This window comes from Alligator mississippiensis, chromosome 4, assembly GCF_030867095.1.
Source record: "Alligator mississippiensis isolate rAllMis1 chromosome 4, rAllMis1, whole genome shotgun sequence".
Classification (NCBI taxonomy): domain Eukaryota; kingdom Metazoa; phylum Chordata; order Crocodylia; family Alligatoridae; genus Alligator; species Alligator mississippiensis.
In genome coordinates, this window is record NC_081827.1 from 171000598 (window position 1) to 171025168 (window position 24571).

Sequence of the window (24571 nt, forward strand, 5' to 3'; positions counted from 1 at the left end):
GCAGAGACACCGACAGCAGAGCCGGCAAGGAAGCCGGCTGCATCGTCGGTGGCAGAGCCGACAGGGAAGCCAACTGCAACATTAACAGCGGAGCCAGCAGGGAAGCTGGTTGTAACACAGGCAGCAGAATCAGCTGGAGAGCCGGCAGCGCCAGCAGCCACAGAGGCGGCAGTGAAGGTGGGGCAACGCCAACAGGGGAACCAGCAGCTGCACTCACAGCAGAGCCAGCGGCAGCACCCACGGAGGATTTGGAGAAGAGGTAATAGAGGGGCGGGTCCAATGGGGCCTCATTGGGCCACACCAGGGGACAGACGAAGTCCCGAAGCAGGGCTGGACAGTGGACTGTCGTGGCCCACAGCAGCCTTGGGAAGAGGCGGGGATTCAACACCCCAGTGGGTAAGCCGCCTGGGCGGTGGAACCTGAGCCCAGGGCGAACCATGCGGCCCAGAGGCCAGAGGCACCGTTGCGGGCTTCCTGGCCCATTAGCTTAGGGACCTTGGTTATCTTGGTGGTGGGATAGGCACATAATGTCACAGGGTGATTAGTTTAGAACGATAGGGAGCCTTACTGGAAGGACCAGGCTGGAGGTCCTCACGGGCCATATACCAGGCCCGAAGACCTGGGCATGCAGCAGGCAAGCCGTGGGCAGGAGCTGGGGAAGAGCTGAAGACATCAAAAGGGGCCCGAAGATTGGCAACCCAAGGTGGCAAGTGGCCGGGGTGTAGGGGAGGTCGGAGCCCCATGAGTGCCCGCCGGGAGGCGCAATGACCCTGGAGGCTGCCCCAAGGGGGAACCCCTCCACTGAGGTGACATCCCAAGTCGTGGCAGGAAAGTTAAGGGGACCCCCCTGATGTCAGCAGGGGTAGCCTGTGGGGTCCACCCGCGAGCTTAGGACAGACACGATCCCTAGTCCGGGCAAAGGCCACACAGGAGCGCCTAACTGAATGGAGGCGGGCACACAATGATATTATAGTTATGTGCATTTAGCAGGAGGACAAGTTCCTCCTATTTATTCCCCAGGCTCCTGGCATTTGTGTATAGATACGCAAGTGTCTCCTTGGGGTCCTTTGCCCTGCCTACATTTTGTTCCAGGGCTGGGGCTGGGGTGGGATCCCTTATGTGCCTTGGCCTGATGGCTTTGCAAGGGCCGCTCAGTGGGCCAGCAGTGGCAGTAGTCCCCCCATCCTCCGGCGGGCTTAGTTTAAAGCTCGGTGGAGCAGGTCAGCCAATCTGGCTGAGAAGAGCCTCCTCCCTAACAGAGAGAGGTGGAGGCCGTCCCTTCCCAGCAGCTCACTGCCTCTCTCTCCAAAGAGCGGACTGTGGTCATGGAAGCCAAAGCCTTCCTGATGACACCAGCGCCGCAGTCTTTGGTTGACTACCTGGATCCTCCTCTCCCTCCTCAGCCCATAGCCGAAGACTGGGAGGATCGAAGAAAACACCACCTGTGCCCCCAGACCCTTTAGCCCTGCACCCAAATCCCTGTAGCACCTCATAACCTGACTGGGAGCACTCCGAGCCGTGTCATCGGTGCCCACATGAATGAGGAGCATGGGATAGTGGTCAGTGGGCTGGAGGAGCTTAGGGATCTTCTTCGCAATGTCTCGGATGCGGGCTCCCAGGAAGCAGCAAACTTTCCAGGCTAAGGGGTCGGGGTGGTAGATTACCCCCTCAGTCCCCTTCAGGATGGAGTCTCCCACAACAAACACTTTGCGTTTGGTTTTAGGGAGAGCTGGGGGCGGTAGCTACATATAAATCAAATGATACAATAAGTCAGTCCTCTGTATTAAAAATTATATAATATAGTAAGAAAAATAGTGTATGTATAAAGTAAAATATAACTTTTAAAACAGAGTCACAACTAAAAGATAACTCCACCCCTTTAGTCTTAAAATATGTAGCGATCTGGACACACAGGTCAGCTTTTTTGTGGTCTGGTTTATCTCTACAACACACCCCCGGTTCTTTGAAAATTCACAGCCCCTCCCATAGCATAAAAGCCCTGTAAGAATATATATTTTAATCTGTCTTTATTTCCATCAAAACTCTTTACAATATTTACTGGTTTATTTTGTTAAACCTTCTCCTAAAAAAGTTTTTTTAAATAATTTCTAGGGATCATTAAGCCTTATTGGCTTTATCTTTACAAAAGACCTTTTGGTAAAAGATAACTCCTTTAGTCTTAAAATATGCAGAGCTCTGAACACATTGGTCATCTTTTTTGTGGTCTGGTTTATCTTTTATCTTTACAAAAAACCCTATATGTATGTGATTAGAGATCCAAGACACTAAAGCAAATGCTAATCTACGTTAGATGTAGAAAACTGTTGATGTGTTTTACAACCCCACACCCCCAGGCTCCCACCAAGATCAGCAAAATATATAAACCCTCCCATTTTAAACTGTCTTTGCTAAATCCTTCTCTTAAGCAGGGTTTTATAATCTCTAGTACCAATTAAACAGTCAATATGGGGTATGAGCGTTTTATCTTCCTTAGTGATCAAATCATGAAGGGCAGCATTAGGATCTTCTTCAGAATACACAGCGTTTAGAAGCTCTTTAACCTGAATTAATTGTTTCTCAGTAATTCTGAGAATGTTCCTGGCAAACCCAATGGCTATAACAGCATTGAAAATGCTATCAAGACATATTTCCTGGCAAAGTTCCTGAATTGTCTGATTTATGTCTTCATCTAACCAAGTAATACAATTGTGCACTTCTTGACCCCCTTGATCATATGTGCACCCCCAGCATTGGTAAGAAAGTCTCTTCCTCAAACAGTATTTCATTATGCCATAAAAGGAAATGTGCACAAGAGACTTCATGAAGATTTTACATTCTTGACTTGAAACAGGACCTGATGATTCAATGCCTAATTGTCTTCTGAACTCTTTAGCCTCATCTGGTTTCTGTTCTCTGCAGAAGCATACGCTTCCTTCTGGTGTCATTAAAAGGCTTCATCTAACTGCAAAGGACTACAAATAAAGGACTTAGTTAGCTGCTGTTTAATCAGTCCTTAGCTACTTCCAAACACGCACGTACTATGAAGTGAACCCATACCACTACCCTCAAAATCTAAGTACCCCCACAACCATGCTCCAAGTCTCTTACCGGTCTCTCCTCTGTGATGACCTCTACTTCACATGCAGGCTCTGGCACAAAGATACCATCTTCCAAATTCTCAATGTCTGCTTTGGGGGCCCAGGCCTCCTCCATTTGCCTGTTCATTGGGTCTTCCTGAACAGGTTCAGGCATCTCAAAGAGTCTTTGGGCTAGGAGCCTGGCCTCCTCCTCAAAACTATTTCTATGGTAATGCTTTCTATGAGGCCATCTTGGGGTTGTGGTGAGTGGACCTACAGGCATTGTAAAAGAATCCATATCTGCCCCTGCTTGCCTTAGCATGGTCTCAGATAAACAGAGGGGTTGTTTGGGAAAGCAGATAGATCTGGTGGGGTTGCAGCCTAAATCCCACCCCCTCTACTCATTCCAATTGGTTCAGCATCATTCGTGGGAGGTTCAAGGCCTCTGAAACCCCCAGCAACTGGTCGGGGGTGGTGGGGCGGGTTGCTAGAGGGGTCACACCACCCCACTGCCACCCCATAGGCCACGCCTGTGCTCCAGGGGCTAGAGCAGTCTGGGACCTGATAGATCATAACAGTACCACGTGGTCTAGGGTGAGTCTTGCAGCATGAGGGGTTGGGGTTTGGGGTCTGCATGAGCGGTCCTTCTGATGTCATGGACCATGTGGTGGTGGCATCACACACCATGTGACTGGGGGTGGGGGCGGAGTTGCTGATGTCACACACCACATGACTGGGGGTGGGGGTGAAGTTGCTGATGTCATGCAACATATGACTGGGGTAGGGGCGGAGTTGGTTATGTCATGCACCACGTGATGAGGTGGGGTTGATGTCACATGCCATGTGACTGGTGTCAGGGGCGGGGTTGGTGACATCACACACCACGTGACTGGGGTCAGGGGGCTGATGATGTCATGCACCATGTGACTGGGGTCAGGGGGTGGGGCTAGTGATGTCACACACCATATAAGGTAAATGGGGCGGGGCGAGGGGTGGGACTTCCAGTCCTGGCCACCTGTCACATTTGCATTGAAGGGTGGTGAGCCTATATACTACTAAGGCTTTAACAATACATTTTTTTACCAGGATGAAATTAAATATGAACTTTCCAGCTTGTGTTGAATACTACACACCAGTCACCAGTGACTAAGATGTCTCTCGATTCTTAGCATGTTCCTAGTTAGTCTTCCATAGATGCCTGCACAGCTTTGTTTTAAGGCCTGTCTCTTTATTCTCTTTATTTAGCACACAGACCTGGCACAATACATGGCCCAACATCCAGGAGGACTTCATCCTCACAATGTTATGGTAAATTAAAAAAAAAAAACTAATATACCTTAAAGCGCAAAAATATATATTTATATTCCATAATGTCAGATCATGGTAAATTGTTGCAATGCTCAAAATGTCTTAAGCGTTTTACTAATGTGTATTTAACCCAAACTTCTGACAAACAATTTGGAGAAAAGATCGTTTTGTCAAGATTCAACCTATCTTTCAATTAAAGGCACCAGGTAGGAGAGAGGCTGTTTGGTACTCTGGGTAGGAAAACTGGGTTGAGGGAGAGAACACACAGGCAGGGAGTTGAGGGAGAGAACAAACAGCCCCTCCCATACCCAGTGCCAGGGCTGTCTGCTAAGGCAGCCCTGAGGAGCTCCCAACCCCACCCCACCCCTCAGTTTTCCCACCCAGAGGAGCAAACAACCCCTCTGCTACCCATCCCCAAGCTCTCTCTTCCCCCCGTCTTTTTCAACCCCTTCCTCGCTCCCCTGGGCTGCTAGGCTTTTGCTGCTGGCTAGGGAATGCTTCTATCCTGCAGCAGCTATCAGCAAACAGCCCCTTGATCTGGGTATGAAAATGGTGGCCACCGCCATGATCAGGCCATGATATTAGCAAGCTGGGCCTGCAATTTAAACCAAGCCCTAGTTATGAGTATGAAAGAAAAATCACACCTCTACCCTAACAAAACAATGTTGTTCCCCACAAACCTTTAACTTTGACTAGCACAAGTCCTTTTTGCTGAGGTGATTTAATTATTTCAGCAAATGAATTCCCTCCTCCAATTTGAGCTGTGTTTACCCTAAGAGATTTATTCCTATAGCTAGCTATACTGGCACAGACTTCCTGGGGTAGACTAGCCAAGGGTCTGCATTCTTTCTTCCTTTTTTAATCCTCCATTGACTAACACCAGGGTCTGAATGTTTGACATCCTGGGTGCTGAGTCTGTGCTTTACTGTGTGCTAACTTTGCTCTTGAAATGAATAGTTAAATTTAAAAAGGACGTGAGGCTTTTGAAATGGTCATTTAGGATCTTCATCGTTAAAGCATAATATGCTGAAAGAGACATGGAGAATGGGGGAGCTGTATATTTTTACAATTCTCCCCTCAGTCCATGCAGTTGCTCAACTAGTTTCCACAATTTTACTGATTTCTCCCTCCTTTTAGCTCTGCTTCTCTGGCACTCAAAGTGTATACAACAATACAAAATCATACAAGTCTCTTTCAGTTTATTTTTGGGTTTTTTTCTAGATTTTTATGTTCCAGCTTTTGCGAGGCCTGACTTACATCCACAACCAACTCATTCTTCACCGTGATCTGAAACCCACAAACTTGCTCATCAGTTGCCTTGGTGAGCTCAAATTAGCTGACTTTGGTGAGTCACTGCCTGGTTAGTGCACCTGCTAAGAGCCAGGCTTTCACATATTAATACATCCAGAGCTGCCTAAGGCATGCGAGCATAGCCTTTTCCACTGCACTTTTACAGAAGTATTACTGTGGTTAATCTGTAAACCTAGTTTTCCTCTCCCTCATGCTGGTAGACATTGGGAATAACTGCATTTAAGTCAATGTATTCACCATAGTGCAGAGGCGTAGCAGGGCAGATCCATGTTCAAGGCAGCTGCTAAAGAATGGGGCAGTGCTAGCTCCTGCTGTGCCAATTGTGGCAGTGACTGTTTTTGCACCACCTACCAAAGGTGGCTCCCAGAGCTGCTGCTCCAATCACTGCCCCCAACCCCTGGTTATGCTACTGCCACAATGCAAAATCTGTTCAATAGAGATGATAATCAGAGCCACTCTACATGAAATAGTACATACAGCAGGGGTGGGCAAAATATGGCCCACGGGCCAGATCCAACCTGCCAGGCCATTCTGTCTGGATCACAGGCCCCTAAAAAATTTAGAAAATTATTGTTTATCTGCCCCCAGCTGCCCATCAAAAATTACAGGAGCCAGGGGCAGTAGGACCCAGGTGAAGCCACGGCACAATCCTGAACAGCAAGGCCCGCCTGGCCCCATCCCCCCCAGCCAGAAGGCCCTGCCTAGCAGGGGCTTCTGGCCTGGGACCATGGGGCTGTTCATGCCTCTATGCGTGGGAGCGGGAAATTCAGGTAAGAAGGGATGGGGGATGGGGAGGCAGGGGAGGACCATGGGTGATCGCCCCAGTCTTTGGGGCCGGGCTGGGCTGGCCCCTGCTGAGTCCCACAGTCCGGCCATGCAGCAGGAGCCACATGATGCAGAGCAGCCAGTGGGAGGGCAAGAAAGTGGGGAAAGTGGCAGTGCGGGGGTGGGAAGTGGAAGCGAGCGGCATATGGGAGCGCAGGGCCTGCGCTGGCAGGCGTCTGTGGAGCTGGGCTGGGCTGTGCCAGCAGAGAGAAGGGGGAGCTGGCCCAGCTCCATAGAACCCCAACCGGCTGGGACCCTGTGCTCCTGGTGCCCTGCTCTGGGTCCTGCCAGCACTGGCCCCGGGACACCAGTGCAGGTCCGATGCTCCTGTCCAGCTGTAGCTAGCTCCTGCGTGCCTGCTTACCTCCAGTCCCCCATGCCCCAGTCCCTCGATACAGGCAGGACCAGCGCACACAGTCCCAACCCCACTTGCCCTGCGCTCGCTTGTCTGGGCTTAGCAGCAGCGGCACGGAACAAACTGCTGCTCAGCGCGGGAGAAAAGCATCCCCTCCCACCAAGGCCAGCGCTTCCTGGTGCAGCTGCCCAGATCCTACGCAGGGCTGTCCTCTGTTTCTGCCGCATCACCATCGTCTCTGGGCTGCCCTGTGGGGCAGCAGTGGCAGCGCAGAGCTGGCACAGGCAGCTCCACATGGGCTCTGAGCGGCTGAACCAAGGAGTGCCAGCAGCGGGAGTGGCAGGGCCACTTTTCTCCTGCACTGAGCAGCAGTTTGTCGTGCGCTGCCCCTGTTCAGCCTGGGCCCCATGCTGGCTCCAGGCTCCCCATCAGGGCTGAGTGGCAGCAGTAGTGGCAGCAATGTCTGGGCAGAAACTGCTGCTTAGCATGGGGGTAAGCTGCCCCTCTCCCTCGCCGCCACTGGTTTTTGGTGCAGCTGCTGGGAGCCTGCACCGCGCTAGGCTGCAGTGTGGCTCCTTTACTGCCACTTGTGAGCTGCCCTGTGGCTGTTCCACATGGCCACTGCTGCCATGCTGGGCAGCACAGATGCAGTGGTGAAGGAGCCACACTGCAGCCTAAACCCCTGCCAGCCCAGACCCTGCACTCCTGCTGCCCTGCTCTGGGCCACCAGCACGGGCTCCGCACTCCTGTCCAAATGTTGCTGCACTTCATGTACCTGCTCACTACCGCTTCCCCCCACCTGCCATAGCCATTTCCCCACTTCCCCCCTGCCACTTGCTGGCAGCTCCAGCACCACCTGGTTCCCAGCTGCATTGCCAGGACTGCAGGAGGAGCTGAGACATGGTGCTGGAGCAGTGAGCAGGCGGGGTGGGATGTGGAAGTGGCAGAAGAAGGACAGCGATGGCAAATGGGGGGAAGTGTCAGCAAGCAGGAGCGCGAGGCCTGCGTAGGTGCCCTGGGGCCAGGAGCAGCAGGAGCGTGGAGCCTGGGCTTGCAGGAGTGCTGGCAGGGGCTGTGCCTGCCATGGGGGTAGTGGGCTATGGGCAAACCCTCCTCCTCCATGCAAGCCATAACCCTCACTAGCCACCCTCCCCACACACACTCACAGCCCCCCACAAAACTCATACCCCCCAAGCCCCAAACACCCACACCCCCCACAAACCCACACACATACCCTCCCGCACACCCCACATACCCACAAACCTATACGCACCCTCCCACCCACACCCTCCCACAATATACAAGAATAAGCATTCATTTTAAGCTATTATACTATCACTTCTATGTACTCCACATAAACACATGTAAATCAGGACAAAATTATTTTTTGAAATGAAATTAATTAATGTTGTAGTACGTTTGATTTTTAGAATATAATTTGGTATTTTTCTCGTTCCAAGAAAGCAAACCCCTTTGCTGAGAGGAGTACTTCCAGGGGGCAAGGGGAAGGGCTTCTGGTGGCAAAGGTCAGGGGTTAGGGGGTAGGACTCCTGGCCCCAAGATGGCGACCAGGGCGCAGGGCACCTATCAAGGGTCAGGGCTACCCATGCAGCCCTCAATGACTTGCCAAAACTCATTAAGCAGCCCTCCGCCTGAAATAACTGCCCGCCCCTGACATACAAGATACATGATGGTTTGGTGCAGTGTAAAACTTTTATTGTCAGGGGTTTGGGATAGCTGCATTATTCACAAGTGGCAAAGCAGAGACTGAATTAAGTAAATCATCCCAAATGTGTGCTAATAATTCCACACCAGCATGAATTGTGCAGGGGTTGGCAGCCTCCTGCTGGAGTGAGCTGGAGCTTGCTGCAGGGCTGTGACTGCAAACCAGAAGTCTTCACCCCAAAAATAGCAGCTGCTTGCACTCACCCTTGCTGCAGTGAGGGAAGCACATATTTGTTATCAGAGCAGTAGGCTCCACAGCCAAGGGGAGTCCAGCAGAGGGAGATGGGTGGTATGGTGCAACTCTGCCATCGATGCCCAGTGCTGGATGAGACTTTTACAGGCCAGATCAGACCTCTTTGCAGTCCTCATGTGGCCTGTAGGCTATAGGCTGCCAACCTCTATTATAAGAGGGTTTTACTGATTATTTAATTTTTCTTGTACCTATTCTCTGTGTTGTCATGAGGCTGGTTTATTTTAGTGTTGAATATCTGATGGTGCAGGCCTTGTACAAAAAAACTCAACATAACTTTAGAAATGTAAGTAGCATTTATACAAACCAGAAGCCCTCACAGTTCACAGCTTCGGTATGCCAAGCTTGTTGCACCCTCCTGCATCCCTCTAGTCCCGCCACAGCTCCCCGATAGTCCCTCCACAGCTCCCTGATTATCATGTTCCCATCCAGGGTTGCTAACCCAAGAACATTTTTTACTAACAATCTGCAAACTTTTAACTGATAACCAAACTTTTTTTTTTTTTTTTACTGATAAATGTTTTATATAATGTAAATGTAACCCTTCTGCCAGGCCCTGGACAGCATTAACAAGGGCTGTGTTCAAATATAGGGGTTTAACATCAACCATAATAACAAACTTTGATTGTCAGTAAAAAGTTTGCAGTTTGTCAGTAAAAAAAAATGGGTTGGTGGACTCACAATTGGTTTTAAAGGGCCAAGAAATGTAACAAGCCATGTTTTTTGTATGTTGGCAGGTCTGGCCCGTGCCAAATCTATCCCTAGTCACACATATTCTTGTGAGGTGGTGACACTCTGGTATCGTCCTCCTGATGTGCTACTTGGAGCCACTGATTATTCCTCTGAGTTGGATATCTGGTAAGAGCCAACACTGAAGCATTCAGTGCATGTCAGGAAAATGAATGATCTTTTCCCTCCTGAGATAATGGATAACAGATCACCAAATTATAGTAAAAACAGATTGAGTTGGGGTGTATTAAGGTCTGTGAGCAGTGAAAATGCTGCACAATTATTATTGGTAGGTTTCTGGAACTACCAGGAAAAATCAGTAGCTATCTTCTCGTGAATTTTTTCACCACATCTTACTGTCTTCCTCACAGGGATATAATAAGTCTCAGTTCCTTAATCTTTATAAAGCACTTTGAAATATTTGGATAGAAGAGCTATGCTAATACAAAGCACTTATTCTTTGGGATATACCTTATTAGCTAAGTCCGTCAATATCCTCTTGGAACTACTGCTTTCTGGAGGCAGAAATAGAAGCCAGTAGAATTACAACAAAGATGAATTTGGCCTCTCATAACAAAACACAGCTCTAGCCATCAAAATACTCCTGGATAGGCCTTGAAGTGGAAGAATGATTGGGGGGGGGCGGGGAGGGGGTTTCTGTGACACTTCAGCTCAGTCATGGGAAAGGAACTAAAAATCCCATGGTTTATGCAGTTCTACGGGTGGGTCAGCTACGGCTGTTTCACTCTTTTCTCAGAGGCCAATTAACTCTATCTGTACCTCAACTTCAGCATTTTGCTGTTTCTATGCCTAGCATTTTGCCTGTCTTCACAGATGAACAGCTCTGCAGAGCTGACAACTGGAGGACTGAGCAGGAACTTCAAAGGCTGAATAATATGCAGGAAGGAGAGGGAGACTTGCCCTAGGGGGTCCAACCTTCACAAGGTGGGCACCTCCAGCAGGCTGCAGCCTAGGAGCCTGTGGCAGCCTGGGTCAAGAGGGGAGCAAGAGGTCTCCTATTCCCTTCTAGGGCTACTGCTGCTTTAATTGCCTAAAGTTTTCAAACCTGATTAAATTATAATGGCTCTCAGCTCTATGCCAATCTAAATTGTTTTATCTCCTCTCTCCCACTAATCCCTGCAGTGTCTCCTCTACAACCTATGCCACCCTTCAGCCCCTGTCTGCCTACTGAAAAAAATGTGCCTGCCTAGAGGAACACAGAGGCAATACTAGGCAAACACATACCGGCTTGTGCTTCTCATCCTCACTAACACTTGGGCCTAGTCCACACAGCCACCACCATGCCCCTGTAAACATGGAAACCTGGGGAGTTTGCTCCATAAAGCTGGGATCTCTGCTGCATAAATGCTCCATTGTATCGTGTAGGATGGAGGGCCTTGTCAATAAGGATTTAATGCAGCACTCTCCCTGTCACTAACAGCACTGCAAAAGGTGCCTTGAGCCCCACTGAACTACATTCCTGGTATAGGCTATAAGCACCTTTGTTAAAACATTTCCATATAATAGCAATACTAAAAGTGTTTGCCATCAGGAAAGCTCTCAGGCTGAGGGAAAGATGAGTACTTCAGTGAGCCCTATTCGCTGGCTTCTCACAAGAGTCAGTTATTACCTTGATGTCTGCTGCATTTAAGTTCAATTTTTATCTGTTAGGAAATACTGTGACTTCACAAAGAAGTTTCTTGTCTATTGGGAAAAAAGAAAAAAAAGATCCTTTTCTTTTGGATGCTGCAATTTACATGATGTTGGGTTAGAATGCCCTGGGCAATGGCATGTGACAGTGGATGTTAAAGCCTTGGTCTAAAGAAACCAGTTATAAACAAAATACCACATTGTGGCAATTCTTGCATAACGTATGTGAGCAGCAATACTGTCCATGGGAAACACATGCAAAGGGAATAGGGCAGGGGTGGGCAAAACGGTGGATCCAGCCAGCAGCCGGACTCCATTTCCCAGCAGCCCCGGCCCACATGGCTGGAGCCAGTCTCCATGGAGACCCCAGCAGCAGCAGTGCTGTGATAGTGCAAGGCTGGGGTTGCCATGGAGACCAGCCTCAACCATGCTGGTAGGGTGTGCAGAGTGCAGGGCAGGGGGTTGCTCCGGAGCCCTGGGATCTCGCGGCGGGAGCAGCTTGGTCCGGGGCCAGGGTAGAGCCATGATCTGCAGGCTGCATGCCTGGGGCAGGGGCACGCAGGCAGCGGATCACAGCTCTGCCCCGGCTGGGGACCACACTGTCACCATTGCAAAGAGCCGGGGCAGAGCTGTGATCCACTGCCTGCATGTCCTTGCCCAGAGTGTGCTGGCTGCAGATTGCAACTCTGCCTTGGCTCCTTGCAACAGTGACAGCGTGGTCCCAAGCTGGAGCAAAGCAGCAATCCACTGCCTGCACACCCCTTCCCTGAGCGTGCAGGCTGCAGATCATGGCTATGCCCTGGCCCTGGACCAAGCTGCCCCTGCCGCAAGATCCCAGGGCTCTGGAGCAGGCCTGCCCTGCCCTGCCCTGCCCTACCACTCACCCTGTCAGCATGGCTGAGGCCAGTCTCCATGGCAACTCCAGCCTAATGCTATCACAGACCCCATGGGGTCTCCATGCTAGCAGGGGCTGCTGGGAAATGGAGTCCGCTGCTGGCTGGATTGGCCGGACGTTGACTGCCTCTGTAATAGGGTTTTGAATAGATTTAGAGACAGACAGCATGGCTACATAAGACATTTATTGCGCAGTTGCTAATTAGCTCTTCAGTAAACATTTCAGCATCTACACATGCAGCACTATTAGGACACAGTAAAACTAATTAGCTCTGCCGTAGGTTAGTACTTGCTGTCCTATGATGGAGTTTTTTACTTCTCAGCAATGCGTGTGTAGGTGTGGACATGGCCAGAGGTACAAAGGTGTTTCAGTGTGGGGATTGCTTGCCAGCTAGCCCTGCACTGAAGCACCTTTGTGCCCCAGCCAGTCCCTCCAAAGCACGCTGAGCTGGGTTTAGCAGCCCCAGGTTGGCAAGCTGACTCCCTGGGCCCCCTGCCAGTCAGGGTTGCTCCAACCTGGCTCAATGCGCTGTGGTCCCAGGCATATGTGAAGGTTCAGTGCCTGGGAGCAACAGACTTCAGCATGATATGTGCTGGAGTTTATTACTGCACATTAATTGCACCTGTTGATGTGCCCAGAGAGAGAGAAGGCTGACTCAATAACTCTGGACTAACTAGCAAAGCTTCTTTAATCTTAGTTCCTATTCTCTTTCTTTTTCTTCCTTGCCATGATGTAAAACCTTAGAAGATTCAATTAAAGGATTTCAAGGATTCATAGAATCATAAAAATTAAGGGCTGGAGGAGAGCTTGAAAGACCACTGAATCCAACCCCTCCAGCTCTGGGCAGGAATACTGCTGAGATCAAATGATCCCAGCAAAGCGTCTGTCCAGTCTCCTCTTGAAGACTTCCAAGGTTGGAGACTGCACCACCTCCTTGGGAAGTCTATTTCAGATTCTGGTCACCCTTACTGTGAAGAAGTTCTTCCTTACATCCAACCTGAAACCATCCTCTAACAGTTTATGACCATTGGTCCTTTTTCTCCCCTCAGGCACCCTAGTGAACAGTTTTTCTCCCAGCTCCCGATACTCACCCCTTACATACTTATAGATGGCCACCAAGTCCTGCCTCAGTCTTCTCTTCCCCAGGCTGAACAGCCCAGATCCCTTAGTCTTTCTTCATAAGGTTTGGCCTCCAGGCCCTCAATCATTCTTGTGGTCCTTCTCTGGCCCTTCAAGATTCTCCATGTCTTTTTTGAAGTGTGGCACCCAGAACTGGACACAGTACTCCAGCTGGAGTCTCACCAGCACAAAGTAGAGAGGACACAGTACTCCAGCTGGAGTCTCACCAGTGCCAACTATCACTTCCTCAGCCTGGCTTATGACGCATCAGCTAATGCATCCCAGTATGCTATTAGCTCTGTTGACTACAATGTTGCACTAGTGGCTCATGTTCATCCTGTGATCATCCATAACCTCAAGGTCCCTTTCAGCTATCATGCTGACCAAGACATCTGTTCCTAACCTACATTCATGTCGCTGGTTACTTCTCCCCAGATGAAGCACTCTGTATTTATCCTTATTGAACTACATCTGGTTCTGCTCTGCCCACATTTCCAGCTTGTCTAGGTTCACCTGGATCTGCATCCTATCCCCTGTCATGACCACTTTTCCCCATAACTTAGTATCATCTGCAAACTTGGCCAGCATGCTTTCCACATGCTCATCTGAATCATTGATAAAGATGCTGAACAGTGCAGGGCCAAGAACTGAACCCTGCAAGACACCTTCCGCCAAGATGATACAGACCCGTCCCCTAACAGTCTCTGGATTCAACCCCTTAGCCAGTTCCCAACCCACCTGACCATGGATTCTGTCAGCCCACAATCCACCAGTTTTTTTGTAAGAGCATCATGAGAGACCATATCAAAGGCCTTTTTAAAATCCAAGTATATGACATCAACCATGTCTCCCACATCTAAGTGGTTTATTACTTGATCACAGAAGAAGACAAGGTTGATCAGATATGACCTGACCACAACAAAACTATGTTGGCTATCTTTCAGCATCATGCCTTCTGCCAGTCTCTCACAAATGGACTTCTTGATAATTTTTTCCAAAATTTTACCCAGTATCGAGGTCAAACTTTATGGCCTATACTTTCTCAGATCCTTCCAGATTAACAGAATATTTCTAGAAAATTACACCAGTTAGCAGTTAGTAGACTTAATGATAGCATCAGGATTGAACCAGGGGATCCAGTTATCAGTCTGTTCTTCACTGACTTTCCAAACTTGAAATAAAAATAAAAATTAAAATTGCCCAAGTCTGGAAGAAGGCTAACTATAAACTACAAAACATTTGTATACAAGTGGTGGATGAAAACTCACAGTACCCCTTGGGTAACGATTATTACTCCCATTTCACAGATGGAGAAACTGGGGCACAGAAAAGTTAATGGCAGAATTATGACTACAATCTTGGAGGCTTGATTTCTAATATCCTCATCCCTCCAATAAGCAGACTTGAGGGAAGAGCCTTTTTGGTGCTATATGCCAGAATGTCCATGCCTCAGTTACATCAAAGGTGCCTGGTCGTTTTTGTGAAGAAGATTCTATTTCTCTCTGGAAGAACACGGAAAAGGAAACAATCATAATTGCCACTAATGAATCAATATAAAATCAAGCAAGCATTTAGGGGGCTTGTCAGCCTAACAAAGCAAAAGAAATTTAAAAAATCTTCAAGTACTCCTTTCCCAGCAGACGTTGTTTGTCCTCTGATAATTTTGTCTTTATTAAGGATGCAGAGTTTTAATGGTTTCCAGAAATAATGGGAATAAACCTTGAATTCAAAACAGGACATATCAGAAGGCAAATTTGTATAAAACCAAAAGTTTCTCTGAACTGACTGCTTATCTATTAGTGAAAGAGAGTCTATTTTATTAGTTTTAGATATTTGAACCCTTTGCCCTTGAGTAATGTATAGCATATGTTAATAGAGTCAAGGGACAAATGTCTAGTTCTACCATTGATGCCGTCTGGATCTTGTTCTTTCTCTGAAGTAAGGAAAGTTGCAGCAGCTCTGGGTTTCTGTTTGCTATATTTTCTTCTATCAAAGTGGAACTCTCCTGCCCTAGCTTTTTGCATCAGATAACAGGTTAGGTAACAAAAGATCAGTTTTCTACTAGCCTTTCACATTACTCACATGTCCAAAGTTCCTAGAATAACAGAAACTTCAGTCTTAAAGAGAAAATATGCACCTCAAAACCCTTTGGACTCTCAAGTTAGAACAGAAGAGCAGCATGGACGGAAGTATTCTGACTTACGTTAAACAAATTAGACTCTGCAGAGAGCCTTCCTAAACGTTTCACATCTTGGGGGCTGTAATGAATCCATATAAAGTCTTGTCTCTACTCACCTTGCTCCACTGCCAGATCAGAGGAGGGCTTTAAACTAAGATTGCTGGGGGATGGGAATACACAAATTCAAACATGTCCAGGGACCAACATACAAGTAAGCCCTGTAGATAGGGACACAGGGAGAGCCACTGTTGCAGAAGCTGAGGGAACAGTTCTCCATCAGCGAGACAGGAAGACGAGGGCCTCAGTAGGCAGACTCAGGTGCCTATATACTAATGCCAGGAGCATGCGGAACAAGCAGGAGGAGCTAGCCCTCCTACTCTCCAGTGTGCATTATGATCTAGTAAGGATTACGGAGACCTGGTGGGACTCCTCACATGACTGGAGTGTAGCTATAGAGGGCTACACCCTGCATAGAAAGGACTGGGTGAGGAAGAAAGGTGAAGGCGTTGCTCTGCATGTGAAATAGCAATAAACCTCCTTGGAGGCCGACATCGGCTCCAAAAATGGACAGCTTGAAACCCTTTGGGTCAAGTTGTGGGGGGGAGGGGGGGCACAGCGAAAGACCTAACTGTAGGTGTACACTACTGACCACCAAACCAGGGGGAGGAACTCGATCTGGAGTTCACCTGAGAATTAACTGAGGCTGGACATGCACTTGACATGGCTGTCATGGGCAATTTTAATTATCCAGACATCTCCTGGGAGGAACACGGACAAGTTGGATTGGTCGTGATCCTTCTTGACCTGTGTCGAGGAGCTCTTCCTGACTCAGAAGGTGTGTGGGCCAACCAGAGGTGATGCTCTGCTAGACTTGGTCCTGGCCAAAGGAGACGACCTGGTGACCAACTTAAATATAGAGGGAAGTCTGGGTGATAGCAACCATGAAACCATCATGTTCACTGTCCAATGTAAGGCAGACAAGTCAGATAGCAGGATTGAAGTTTTGGACTTCAAAAATGCAAATTTCAACAAGCTTAGGTCACTAGGAGGGCAAGTGCTGTGGGACCAGGGACCGAAGGTGAAAGGTGTGCATGAAGAGTAGCTGTTCCTTAAGGACACGATCCTTGAAGCACAAAGGAAGCCCATTCCCACGTGAAGAAAAGGTAACAGAAGGGCTGGGAAGCCCTCTTGGCTAAACAGGGAGATTACAGTCCTCTTAAGAAAAAAAAAAGAGGCTTATAAACAATGGAAGCTCAGGGTGGGCCCCAAGGAGGACTATTCCATGATGGCCTGCATTTGCAGGGAACAGATAAGGAAGGCTAAAGTGGCGACCGAACTTAGATTAGCAATGGGAATCAAGGACAACAAGAAGTCCTTCTTTGGGTACATAGGGAACTGGAGGAAAAGAAATGGGAGTGTGGGCCATTGCTCAACAATTCAGGAGAGCTGGTTACTGGCACCCAGGAGAAAGCTGAACTCCTAAATGACTACTTAGCCTCAGTCTTTCACCAGACCAAGGGGAAAACCACGCCAGGAGAGTAGAGGATGAGCACAGTAGGAATAATCACCTTCCTACTATTGCCATATAATTGGTGTATGACCAGTTAATGAAATTAGACATATACAAGTCAGCACAAACGGATTATCTTCATCTGAGAGTGCTGAAGGAGCTGGCTGAAGTCATTGCAGAACCCCTGGCAAAACTCTTCCACAACTCATGGTGTTCTGGAGAAGCCCCTGAGGACTGGAAGAGGGCCAATGTTGTGCCCATCCACAAGAAAGGCAGGAAGGAAGACCTAGGTGACTATAGGCCAATCAGCCTAACTTCCATCCTATGGAAAATCCTAGAAAAGTTCATCAAGGAGTCTATCTGTGATAAGCTTGCAAAAGGTAAGATTCTGAATGACAGCCAGCATGGCTTCATCGCATGCTGGTCCCGCCTTACGAACCTCATCTCCTTCTATGACCAGGTAACTCACCACCTGGACAAGAGTGAGCAGGTTGTAATTGTATACGTAGACTTCCAAAAGGCCTCTGATCTAGTATTCTAAAATGTCCTCACGAGAAAATTGGAGGATTGTGGGCTTAACTCCAAGACAGTCAGGTGCATGAGAAACTGGTTACAGGATAGGACCTGCATAGAGTCATAGTGAACGGATCTGTGTCCTCCTGGCGAGAAGTGGGAAGCCATGTCCCACAGGGGTCAGTGCTTGGTCCAGTACTTTTCAACATCTTTATTAATGATTTGGATGTGGGGGTAAAGAACTTACTGGCCCAGTTCATGGATGACACCAAATTATGGGAAAGCGTGGTCATACTTGAAGATAGGCTACAGTTACACACAGACCTAGACAGGCTAGCAAGTTAGGTAAATCGGAACCTGATTTCTATGTCAAGAAATGTAAGGGCTTCGGGACAAGCAACCCTCAACACACCTACAGGCTTGGTGGCACCAAACTGTCTAGCACCATGAATGAAAGGGTCCTGGGGGTAATAATAGACCACAGTATGAATATAAGCCAGCAGTGCGATGCTGTAGCCAGTAGGGCAAATAATACTCTGGCATGTATCAATCTATGCATCTCCAGTGCAGACAAGAAGGTGATTCGTTCACACACTGCTCAGCACCGGTGAGACCTCAGCTGGAGTACTGCATCCAGTTCTGGGCACCGCACTTTAACAAGGACGTGGACAAGCCTGAGAGAGTCCAAAGAAGAGCCACCCGTATGATCAGAGTCTTAAAAGGCAAGCCATATGAGGAACAGCTGAGGGATCTGGGACTCTTCAGCCTGAAGAAAAACCTGGTAGCAGCTTACCACTACATTAGGGGAGTACATCAAGGGGTCAGTGAGCAACAGTTCACCAGGACACCTAAGGGGAAAACCAGGAGTAATGGCCACAAACTCCTGGAAAATCAATTCAGGCTCAATATTAGGAAAAACTTCTTCATAGTTAGGGTGTCCAGACTGTGGAATAAGCTCCCTCCAGAGGTGGTGCAATCACCTACCCTGGGAATCTTCAAGAGGAGACTAGACATTCACCTTGCTGAGGTCACCTGGCCCCCAGTTATCTTTCCTGCTTGGTACAGGGGGCTGGACCCAATAATCTTCTAAGATCCCTTCCGGCCTTACAATCTATGAATCCATGAATCTGCAGCAGGCAGGGAGCTGCTGCCACTCAGATGCCAGATGTGTACATCCATGTCAGGGGCAGGCGAAGTCCAACCCACAGGCTGGATTGGGTCTGTGATAGACTCCATTTCCCAGCAGCCCCTGCCTGTGTCTCTGTGGCTGGTTTCCATGGAGACCCCCAGGAGCAGCAGGGCTATGACAGCAGGCAGCCAGGGTTTCCATGGAGACCAGCCCCAGAGCACAGCTGGGTGGGGTGCTGCTCCAGGGCTGGGATCTTGCAGCAGTGACAGCGTGGTTTGGAGCTGGGGCAGAGCTGCGATCCACTGTCCACATGCCCTGGGCAGGGGTGTGCAGGCAGTAGATTGCAGCTCTGCCCTGGCTCCAAACCACATTGTCACCACTGCAAGATCCGAGGCTCGGCCCTGAAGCAGCTCCCTGCCCATGCTGCTGGGGTCGGTCTCCATGAAAACCTTGGCCCTGTGCTGTCACAGCACTGCCACTACTGGGGTCTCCATGGAAACTGGTCACAGGGATACAGGCAGGGGCTGCTGGGAAATGGAGTCCAGCTACCAGCCAAATTTGCCATTTTGCCCACTCCTGATCTATGTGCTTCTAGCAGCTCCACACATCTTCACTCAGCAGTTGTTCTGCCAGAGTATGAAATGCACCTCAGCAAGGCACCAGTTACTGAAAGGCCCAGAGCCACTGGCAGAAGGCAGGGCAGTGTTTGCCTTCTGCCAGCTTCTAGAGAGTGACAAAAGCATTGCATTGCCTGGCAGAGGTGATGTACCTCTGCCTGCAGAATGGAGAGTTAGTTCTTCCACCACAGAGGGGCTTTGAGAATCAACACAGTTTTTGTGGAAGAATTGGAGGCCCTAACTCAAGTTCTGTCAGCAAAATTGTATAGTGCAGCATAGGCCTAAGGTATCTCACACCCACTATGGCACTGCTATTAAATCTAAAGTCCATTTCCATTAGATTTTCAGGGTTCTAACTGGATTCATATACAGGAGACGCTGACTATGCAATAGCCAAAAATACTGCACAGTAGCATGTCACAGCACAAATAGTGCTAATACACTGCTGCGCAGTATTATTAGGCTACTGCACAGTAGCGTCACCTAAAAGATGTTCGCCAGCGCTAATACAAGTATTAAATAAATGTGCAGTAACAACTGCGCAGTAGCATCTCATGTAGACACACGAACTGAGGATGAAACTCAAGCCGTTCTCCAGAAACATGGGATTGATTATCCCATCATCCTTCTGTATATCAGAAGTAACTTTATTGAACTGGATATAATTACAGAAGCACAACAAAATCAGTGTTCCTGAAGAGGATACAGTTCCAAAAGAGGATAAGCCACCTTGTCGTGGTACACTGACAGTGGAAACCAAGATCACTGATATGTTGTTGGTGCACAAGCATCTTGTAGCAAAGATGACACTCCTTGAAAGGGAGCAAAGTTCAAAAGAAACAAGATTAAAATATGGAAAGGTAAAAGGGAATGCAATAGAGAAATTGTAGCGACAATTGTGGGGCTAATGGAAACCTGGTGGGATTCATCCCATGACTGGGCGGTACATATTGAGGGCTATAGATTGTATAGAAAGGACAGGTCGGGGAAGAAAGGGGGAGGGGTTGCGCTCTATGTCAGTGAGCAATATACATCAACCCTCATCAAGACGGAATCCAAGGATGAGGAAGTAGAAGGATTGTGGGTTAGGCTACATGGGGGGCAAGGAGAAAGGGATTTGGTGGTAGGGGTCTGCTACAGACCCCCACATCAAGGGGAAGAAAGACATTCGGGACTCCTGAGGCAACTCTCAGAGACCATAAAAGCTAAAGAGGCGGTAGTCATGGGGGACCTAAACTACCCGGATATCTGCTGGGAGACGCAGACAGCAAAGTCCCACCGCTCACGCAGGTTTTTAACCTGTGTACAGGACCTCCACCTGACACAGGAGGTGCATGGTCCCACTAGGGGGAATGCCTTACTGGATCTGGTATTGGCAACGGGGGATGACATGGTAGCGGACCTCCAGATTGGTAGCCATCTGGGGGACAGTGATCACCTAATAATAGAATACACCATAAGACATCGAGTGGGTAAGGTAACTAGTAGGGTGAAAGTGCTAGACTTTAGGAAAGCTGATTTCAATGAACTCAGGCGATTAGTCAAGGACGCACTGCAGAGTAGGAGATTTGAAGAAATGGAAGCCCAAGAAGGGTGGCTGTGCCTTAAGGAAACGATCCTTCGGGCACAAAGCAAGACGATTCCCGAGCGAGGCAAAAGAGGGAAAGGGGTCAGGAGGCTTCCCTGGCTGACCAGAGAAATCCAGGGCAGCCTAAGGGACAAAAGGGGAGCACATAAAAAGTGGAAACAGGGAGAGATCACCAAAGGTGAATATACCTCCTCTGCTCGTGCCTGCAGGGAGGCAGTTAGACAGGCCAAAGCTACCATGGAGCTGAGGATGGCAACCCAAGTAAAAGACAACAAGAAATTGTTTTTTAGATATATAGGGAGTAAAAGGAAGGCCCAGGGAGGAATAGGACCCCTGCTAAATGGGCAGAAACAATTGGTGACAGACAGGGGGGACAAGGCTGAACTCCTCAACGAGTTCTTTGCCTCAGTGTTCCTAAGTGAGGGGCACGACAAGTCTCTCACTGGGGTTGTAGAGAGGCAGCAGCAAGGTGCCAGACTACCATGCGTAGACCCTGAGACGGTGCAGAGTCACTTGGAAGAACTGGATGCCTTTAAGTCGGCAGGCCCGGATGAGCTCCATCCGAGTGTGCTGAAGGCACTGGCCGACATCAGTGCAGAGCCACTGGCGGGAATATTTGAACGCTTGTAGCGCACAGGCCAAGTCCCGGAGGACTGGAAAAGGGCCAACGTGGTCCCCATTTTCAAAAAGGGGAGGAAGGAGGACCCGGGCAACTATAGGCCGGTCAGTCTCACCTCCATCCTTGGCAAAGTCTTTGAAAAAATTATCAAGGCTCACATTTGTGAGAGCCCGGCAGGGCAAGTTATGCTGAGGGGAAACCAGCATGGGTTTGTGGCAGGCAGATCGTGCCTGACCAGTCTAGTTTCTTTTTATGACCAGGTTACAAAACGCCTGGACACAAGAGGAGGGGTGGATGTCGTATACTTAGACTTCAGGAAGGCCTTCGATACGGTATCCCACCCCATACTGGTGAACAAGTTAAGAGGCTGTGACTTGGATGACTACACAGTCCGGTGGGTGGTGAATTGGCTGGAGGGTCGCACCCAGAGAGTCGTGGTGGATGGGTTGGTTTCGACCTGGAAGGGTGTGGGCAGTGGGGTCCTGCAGGGCTCGGTCCTTGGACCGATACTCTTTAATGTCTTCATCAGTGACTTGGACAAGGGAGTCAAATGTACTCTGTCCAAGTTTGCATATGACACAAAGCTATGGGGAGATGTAGACATGTCGGAGGGCAGGGAACAGCTGCAAGCAGATCTGGACAGGTTGGACAAGTGGGCAGAAAACAGCAGAATGCAGTTCAACAAGGAGAAATGCAAAGTGCTGCACCTAGGGAGGAAAAATGTCCAGCACACCTACTGCCTAGGAAATGACCTGCTGGGTGGCTCGGAAGTGGAAAGGGTTCTTGGAGTCCTAGTGGACTCCAAGATGAACATGAGTCGGCAGTGTGACGAAGCTATCAGAAAAGCCAATGGCACTTTATCGTGCATCAGCAGATGCATGACAAATAGGTCCAAGGAGGTGATACTTCCCCTCTATCGGGTGCTGGTCAGACCGCAGTTGGAGTACTGCATGCAATTCTGGGCGCCGCAATTCAGGAGGGATGCAGATAACCTGGAGAGGGTCCAGAGAAGGGCCACTCGTATGGTTAAGGGCCTGCAGACCAAGCCCTACGAGGAGAGACTGGAGAAACTGGACCTTTTCAGCCTCTGCAAGAGAAGGTTGAGAGGCGACCTTGTGGCCGCCTATAAGTTCATCACAGGGGCACAGAAGGGAATTGGTGAGGATTTATTCACCAAGGCGCCCCCGGGGGTTACAAGAAATAATGGCCACAAGCTAGCAGAGAGCAGATTTAGATTGGACATTAGGAAGAACTTCTTCACAGTTCGAGTGGCCAGGGTCTGGAATGGGCTCCCAAGGGAGGTGGTGCTTTCCCCAACCCTGGGGGTCTTCAAGAGGAGGTTAGATGAGCATCTAGCTGGGGTCATCTAGACCCAGCATTCTTTCCTGCTTATGCAGGGGGTCGGACTTGATGATCTATTGAGGTCCCTTCCGATCCTAACTTCTATGAATCTATGAATCTATGAATAAGTATCTAGAAACAGGCTTGGTGTTGTCTTGAAAGGGGTTGTACCACCTAAAAAAAAGGTGGATGGAGGCAGAAGAAAATATATGATTGATGCAGATGGTGAAAACCAAGTAAGAAAAGAAGGCTAGTAGATCAATTAAATGCAAGTGTAAGTGCAAATCTGGAAAAAAAAATACATGTAAAAAAAATTAAAGTGAACACAAAGAAGGGAAGGGTGCTGCCAAGCTTGAAGCAAAGAAGAGAAGCTGTCCTAGTTTATATGTATCCTGAGCTTATACAGGGCCTACAGGACATGTCTACACGTCCATTAACATGCTTTACTTAATGTGCATTACATGTTCTATCTCCATTGTGAGGTACCAGGAAAATGTGCATTAGTCTGTCTTAATGCACATTAACTGAAGAGCATGAGGTGCTTATACGCAAGCAGAGAGGCTGCTACGACGCATTGTAATTCCAGCACATTAGCGCAGACTTGATTAATTCAGTCTGCTGCAGCATGGCAATTACCGCACTCCAGCAGCCTCCTGAGTCTCATGCACCAGCATGCCCAGACTTCAAAACAGTGGTAGGGACACTTTATCTAAAATTCATTCAACAAGCTTTAGATAAGCACCCCTGCCACCATTTTGAAGCATGGGGACTCTGATATATGAGATGCTCTGGGCACTTTAATTAGAGTAGCTTTTGGAGCCATTCTAATTAACCCCCTCCCCCCACACACACATACCTCCAGAGCATATGTATAAAGCCTACGGTTTTTAAGTGACATTTAATGCACATTAGCCTATTTTAATGTCCATTAACTAAATAGCACAGTTTTTCAGTGATGCTTTAACGTGCATTAAAATAGACTAATGCACATTAAAGTCCACATGTAGACATGACCACAGCTAGGCAAAAAAAGGATTTAGAGTATTGCAGAAAGACAGAATTAAGGAAAAGGGGGATGACATAGAAACACCATTTATAAATGATGTCCAGGGATCCTGGTTTTCTCTGTTTAAAAATCACAAATTCTCTGATTAACCCCCATCCCCCCCCCAAATTCTCTGATTAAAACTCTCAAATCCACATTTTTCCGTGTTTAAAATTAAATGCTATTATATATATAGGTATCAGTTGAACACAATATTTTATTGATATAGTTACAACTTTAAAGCAATTTGGAAGCCTACCAATGCTTCAATCACTTAATCACTCAATAATAAAATAAATTCAAAATACCAATAAATTCTGGCCTTTGATTTTAGGTTTTTTATCACAGAAAATCAGAGCTCCCCTTGCCCCCTTCACTCATCAGGGGACAGGTCCAGCTGTGGCTGCCCTACCCCTCAACTGCTTTGTGGTGCTGAGCAACCCTGATATGCCAGTGCCCTGCCCATACCATCGCCCCTCACTCCCAAACCACAGCCCCTCAGCCCTGCTGGTGCCCCACACTCCCCACCTGCAGCTCCCTCCCGCCCCCCCAAGTCCTGCCAGAGGGAGCCCCCAGCTGCCATGGCTACAGGGCCAGAGACCCAGGTCCACAGCCCCCTAGCCCCCAGCAGCAGCACCCAAACCCCAGCTGCCACCCGTGGGAGGCAGCAGCTGCTGTAATGGAGCAGTGTGGAGCCCAGCTCCCCCTCCCCCATGGGTGACAGACAGAGTGGAGCCTGTCGGGGAGTGGGGTGTGGGCTGGCTCTGAGGGCTTGGGCTCCCTTCC

The 24571-nt window shown here is 48.7% G+C and overlaps 1 protein-coding gene across 1 annotated transcript in view; it reads left to right on the plus strand.

Moving 5' to 3' along the window:
• CDK15 (cyclin dependent kinase 15) overlaps positions 1 to 24571 on the plus strand; it is a 91183-nt gene that overhangs the window by 33204 nt on the left and 33408 nt on the right. Inside the window, exons 6-8 of the mRNA XM_014594366.3 lie at positions 4323 to 4385; positions 5607 to 5730; positions 9589 to 9709. Of these exons, the coding sequence (XP_014449852.2) occupies positions 4323 to 4385; positions 5607 to 5730; positions 9589 to 9709 (308 nt within the window). The remainder of the gene's footprint in view (positions 1 to 4322; positions 4386 to 5606; positions 5731 to 9588; positions 9710 to 24571) is intronic.